General features: G+C 40.8%; 1 protein-coding gene across 1 annotated transcript; it reads left to right on the top strand.

The window, feature by feature from the left end:
- Positions 1-1,337: 1,337 nt before the first annotated feature.
- LOC104966035 (chromobox protein homolog 6-like) lies at positions 1,338-5,226 on the top strand (the record flags this gene model as incomplete). The annotated part of the gene is made up of 3 exons (XM_010795143.1): positions 1,338-1,733; positions 2,351-2,404; positions 3,076-5,226. Coding segments are annotated over 3 exons (662 nt in total), but the record flags the coding sequence as incomplete, so codon positions are not given.
- Between the last annotated feature and the right edge of the window lie 143 nt (positions 5,227-5,369).

Genomic DNA, 5,369 nt, shown 5'->3' with positions numbered 1-5,369 from the left:
AGGTGGCGCTGTAGTCCTGCCACAAAGCAGCGAAGAGACTCCCGTGCATGGTTGCCATTGGTTGCCCTTCTGTTTATTCTCCGCTGTGGACGCTCTGGCTTTTTTTCTCCCTCCCCGAGGCAAGCGTTTGCTCCTGCTGTAATTCTCTCCGGTTTGCCACCAGCAGATAAAAAACACCTACCTCTCCGTCCCTTCCAAGGGACGAGTGCATAAAAAGTATAAATATGCCTTTATATAGGTATGGTCCTACACTATATTATTCAAATATAGCATGATAGGTCCACTTTAAAGTGGACCTATCATGCTATATTTGAAAAATATATTGTAGAGCCAAACCCATATAAAACATGTCTGTGAAGTTTTTTTTTCAAAATACCAAACAGTTCACCCGCTGTAGCCATGCCTCATACTGCTCAAACCCCTCTTTTGAAGCTCAGTTAGAGAAACGCAGATTTTGGGTCCATAGCTTGAAAAAAATAAATAAGAGGAGGCGGAGCTAATGCCTGATCAGAATTCTACCGGAGATAAGTTAAAGTTTGGTTCTATTACGTCACAGCGGATGGAATCTGTATCCACTCGTTGTGCCCCCGTTTTTAAAAGATTTCGGTACGGAGGAAAAGAGGGAGGGTTTTATTTTCTAACGCTGCGTGAGTTCCCCGACACACCGGGGACACATATTTATGTATAAAAGACATCACAAAGTGTATTTTGCATGATAGGTCCCCTTTAAGTACATTTCAAAGCCCATACTTCTTTACTTTTACTTGAGTAAAGAAGTTTAGTCAGTACTTCTGCTTTTACCAGAGTATCTTTAAACACAAGTATCTGTACTTCTACTTGAGTAAAGGATTTGTGTGCTTTTGCCATCTCTGGTCTGTTTGCAGCTCATAGTCTTGTTGAGACCCCAAAGTGTTATGTTAGAAACGCCACTACATGTATTCAATACCTTTAGTGACTTTACAAATTTGGATTAATCATGTGAAACATAATCAACTCTTTTCTACTTTTACTTGAGGAACATTTTGAATGCAGGACTTTTACTGTAACAGAGTATTCCTACACTCTGGTACTTCTACTTTTACTCAAGTACAAGATCTGAGTACTTCTACTTTTACTCAAGTACAAGACCTGAGTACTTCTACTTTTACTCAAGTAGATAGAATTGGAGGATGAAACCCTCTTTAATGGTCACACATGTTCATGCACACAGTGAAATGTGTTCTCTGCTTTTTACCCATCCTAGTACTAGGAGCAGCACAAGATCTGAGTGCTTCTACTTTAACTCTAGTACAAGATCTGATTACTTCTACTTTAACTCAAGATCTGAGTACTTCTAGTAATACTTTGTCCTCCTCCTCATCTGAAGGTAATCGATAAGCCGGTTCGAGGTGGTGCTTCTGGAAGGAATCACACGGTCGGGGGTCGGCAGAACATCCCGTCCCGAAACCGAATCATCGGGAAGAAAGCCGAGGGTCCTTACCGGCCCTTCCATTCCCCACTGAAGATGCTGGGCTTCCCCATGTACGGGAAGCCATTTGGGCTCCAGTGTGGAGGACCAGTGACCTTCAGCTCTGCCCAGTATAACTCCGCCCCCTCCCAGCATAACTCCTCCCCCTCCCCGTGTAAACCCTCCCCCTCCCAGCATAACTTCTCCCCCTCCAGTTCAGAAGGAAAATCCACAACAGGAGTCTCTCTCCCTCCTTCCAGCGAAGCTCCAGAGTCCAGTAATCCCGGTAAATAATGTCCTATATTTAAATGTTATGGTTGTTTTCTAGCTTCTTCAATCAATCAATACAAAATAACAGGCACTTCAATATCTTTGGGAAATGTACATTAGTGCAAGATTGTCCATAGTTACTAGCATCCTTACTAGCATCCTCACTAGCATCCTCATTTGCATCCTCACTGGCATCCTCACTAGCATCCTCATTGGCATCATTACTGGCATCATTACTGGCATCATTACTGGCATCATTACTGGCATCATTACTGGCATCCTTACTGGCATCCTCACTGGCATCCTTACAGGCATCCTTATCACTAATGTACATTTCCCAAAGATATTGAAGTGACTGTTATTTTGTATATATTGATTGTTGTGCTTTTATTTAGGTCTTAATGTGTGCATATGTATACATGTGTCTGTTGGTTGTGTATATATAGGTATATACATATTTGTATATATATTTGTATTTTTGTAATCGGGATTGTGGGCAACGGTATTTCGATATCTCTGTCTGTACACACAAACTGAAAGAATAAATAAGTATAACAGTGTTTATGTTTGCACCAAATACACGAAGAAAATGTTCTCTTGGCAATAACCCTGTTTGTGTTTCTGATTCTAAAGTTGGAGCCTCATCGTCTTCCTCAGTGAAAGACCAGGAGGACGAGACCCCGAAAGGTTGAACAACCCCATTTCACACTTGACCAACAATATCTCTTTAATACTGTGAATCCTGCATTTTCAGAAAAAACAAACAGTCAGAATTCTGAATAAATATTGTCTTTATTTTTAAATTGTTGCAACAGTCTTTAAAACAGTGTTTCAAAATGGCTTTTAAAAAAGGACAATGTTCTGCTCCTTGCTTTACAATAAACAGAAAAAGTGAGAATTCTGAGATTGGAGGAAAAAATCATAATTCTTGGATTTGAGAAAAAAATCTGAAAAAAATCATAATTTTTAGATTTTCTGAAAAAATTCATAATTTTTTGATTTTCTGAAAAATATCATTGTTTTGATTAAAAAGTCAGAATTTTAGAAACGGATAATAATTTGGAGTTTTTCAGAAAAAACTGAATTCTGAGTTTTTCAGAAAAAAGTCAGAATTTTGAAAAAAACCGTCAGAATTTAGATATTTTCTCTAAAAGTCAGAATTCTGAGATTTTATGAAAAAACAGTTTTAAAAACATTTTTTTAAAAAAAAAGCTTTTATAATAGTCCTATTTTTTTCCCCTTTCTTTAAAAAAAAAAAAACAGAAAGTTTTTTTCTTTCTGTGTCTTTGTTTACATCATTAACACCAAAGCAAATTTCTCTCAACATAGCAAAAAAACTGATTCTGATTCTCATGAAGGCAGGAAACGCCAGCTGCCCGACGACCAGAGCCCCGGCAACGAGACCCCTGCAGAACCCCAAATAGCGGAGGGAAACCCCAACTGGCACCCTGAGATGGCGCCCAGCTGTAAAGACGTGGTGGTCACTGACGTCACCTCCAACCTCCTCACCGTCACCATTAAAGAGTTCCCCTCCCAAAACACCGCCCAGTCCGAAGACCCCGAGACATAGGAGAGCACATGTTCTGAAGGAAAACGTACCGAGACCCAGAAAGTCTGTTTGCAGCTCATTTAAGAGAAGACTTTATTCATCCCGAAGGAAATTGTTTTGCCAGAGTTACAAAAATACAATAATCACAGCAATATGCCCTGTAGCGGCCTAAACCCCCAAAACACTCTTTCCAGAAGCCATTTTGTAACTATTGTCCACATAAGCTATAATGCTAATTAACACAACTTGTGCTAATTGTACAAAAATCCGGCAGTTTCTATGTTCTGGAGACCCTACTATACATGTGTATCGTAACACTTTGGGGTCTCTACACAGGACTCTATGAGCTGCAGACAGACTCTAAAGGGACATGGACAAAAGACAAAGCCAGTTATTTACAGTCACAGATACTGAGAGAATCACGGACATGAATTCATAGATCGATGCAGACTGGTTTACAGACTCTCTCGCTATCTGTTTTGCAGATTTATGCTGAGTGTTAATGCCTCGTGCTGTAAACACTTTTTAAAGCCCCTTAGACGAGTGTCATTTGTGATATGTGGCACTATGAGTGGTATATCGATAGTCCAAGTGCTGAAACAAATAGCTCTTCACCCGTGGCCGAAATGTCCTTAAAAGGAAGTCCGAGAGTCACAGGAAGTTGTTGCTTTTGTTGTCCATGTCCCTTTAGTACCTCGGTACAAATGCCATCGATGAAGGAGGACAAATATCAGTGTTGCCCCCTTCCTCCCTTTTCCCCTTAGGTGTGTTTAGTTTTGCAATGAATGAAATGCAAAGTATCCGAACACCGCCGAGCCATTGAATAGTAAAAAGAAGAGCATATGTTTTTTATAAGAAGTGTATACATTTGAAAACGGGCAGCTAATACGCCCTCAAATTGCCATATTTTGTCCACTTGCACACAGCACTGACTCTCTGACTCGTGGATGGAGGTGCCGTTTGTCTCCTCTCACACACACACACACACACTGGCTTCAGGTTGTGTGTGTGTGAGCTTTTATCAGCCTGAAGGAAACAAAAGCCACTCTTTGATCCACAGGGTGTGAAGCCCCTTCTTCCCTTTAGTCTCACATTGCATCCACACAGCGAGGTAATCACAACGCACTTGACTGCATCGAAAAACAACCGATTTGTATGTAGACGATCTGTAGTTGATGAATATTTGAAGGCCTTTTCCTCCTCCTGCTCTCTTGAACGCATATACATCCAGTATTTATATGCACGCACAACCTAAAAAGCTAAAACAGTAAGTTATTGCTCTCTCTCTCGCTCGCCTTGTATTCTCACGTATCCCCGCCTCCTGTCACTCGTCCGACTCGACTCTAAAAGTGAGTTTTCCTTCTTAGGGTTGGCTCTAAGGTCCACGAGCTGAACACACTTCAGGCCGAAGCTCCAACTGAACGCAGCTAAATCAGTGTTTTATGATTCAGTGTAAACATGTCTCCATCACTTTCCTCTCCGTTCAGCGCGCTGTGCTTTTATTACACGTCTTTGCAAACACCCAGATAACGCCCGACGTATTGGACTCACAAAGAAAAGCCCTTTAATACAAACACATCTCTAGGATTCAAACCATGAAGCAGCAGAAAGACTACGCCCTCACGCCCTAATTGATTGTATGTGTTACCATTTTAATTATCTCTAATAATACAGATATATCGGCCCTTTAGGATTCATGTATGAAACGGTGTTCGGTCATTATCTTGGGAAAATGATCCGAGGAAAACATTCATGGTTTTGAGATATGCCGAAAAATAATTAGTGATTGTGGCAATTTTATTCTCGAGATCAGAAGTTAATTATCTTAATTAAACAATTAGTGCATTTTCTCGAGAAACCAGGATATATAATTAGGAGTAACGGCCCATCCACACTACAGCTTCAAAAAAAGCTTGCCGGTGGGCGTGTCTGAAGCTCGACCAACAACCAATCACATGAATCTCCCGCCCCTGACACACAAGCAGCGGTTTGATTGGCTAGAGCTCGTACTGGCATATGATTTGATTGGCTGACGCTTCCACCGAAGGCTTCAGAAGCTTCAAAAGTTGAACATTGCTCAACTTTTGATGAAACGCCAGGAAA

Source organism: Notothenia coriiceps, unplaced genomic scaffold (genome assembly GCF_000735185.1).
Source record: "Notothenia coriiceps isolate Sejong01 unplaced genomic scaffold, NC01 NC01_scaffold00002176, whole genome shotgun sequence".
Classification (NCBI taxonomy): Eukaryota; Metazoa; Chordata; class Actinopteri; order Perciformes; family Nototheniidae; genus Notothenia; species Notothenia coriiceps.
This window is presented reverse-complemented; position numbering and strand designations above follow the sequence as displayed.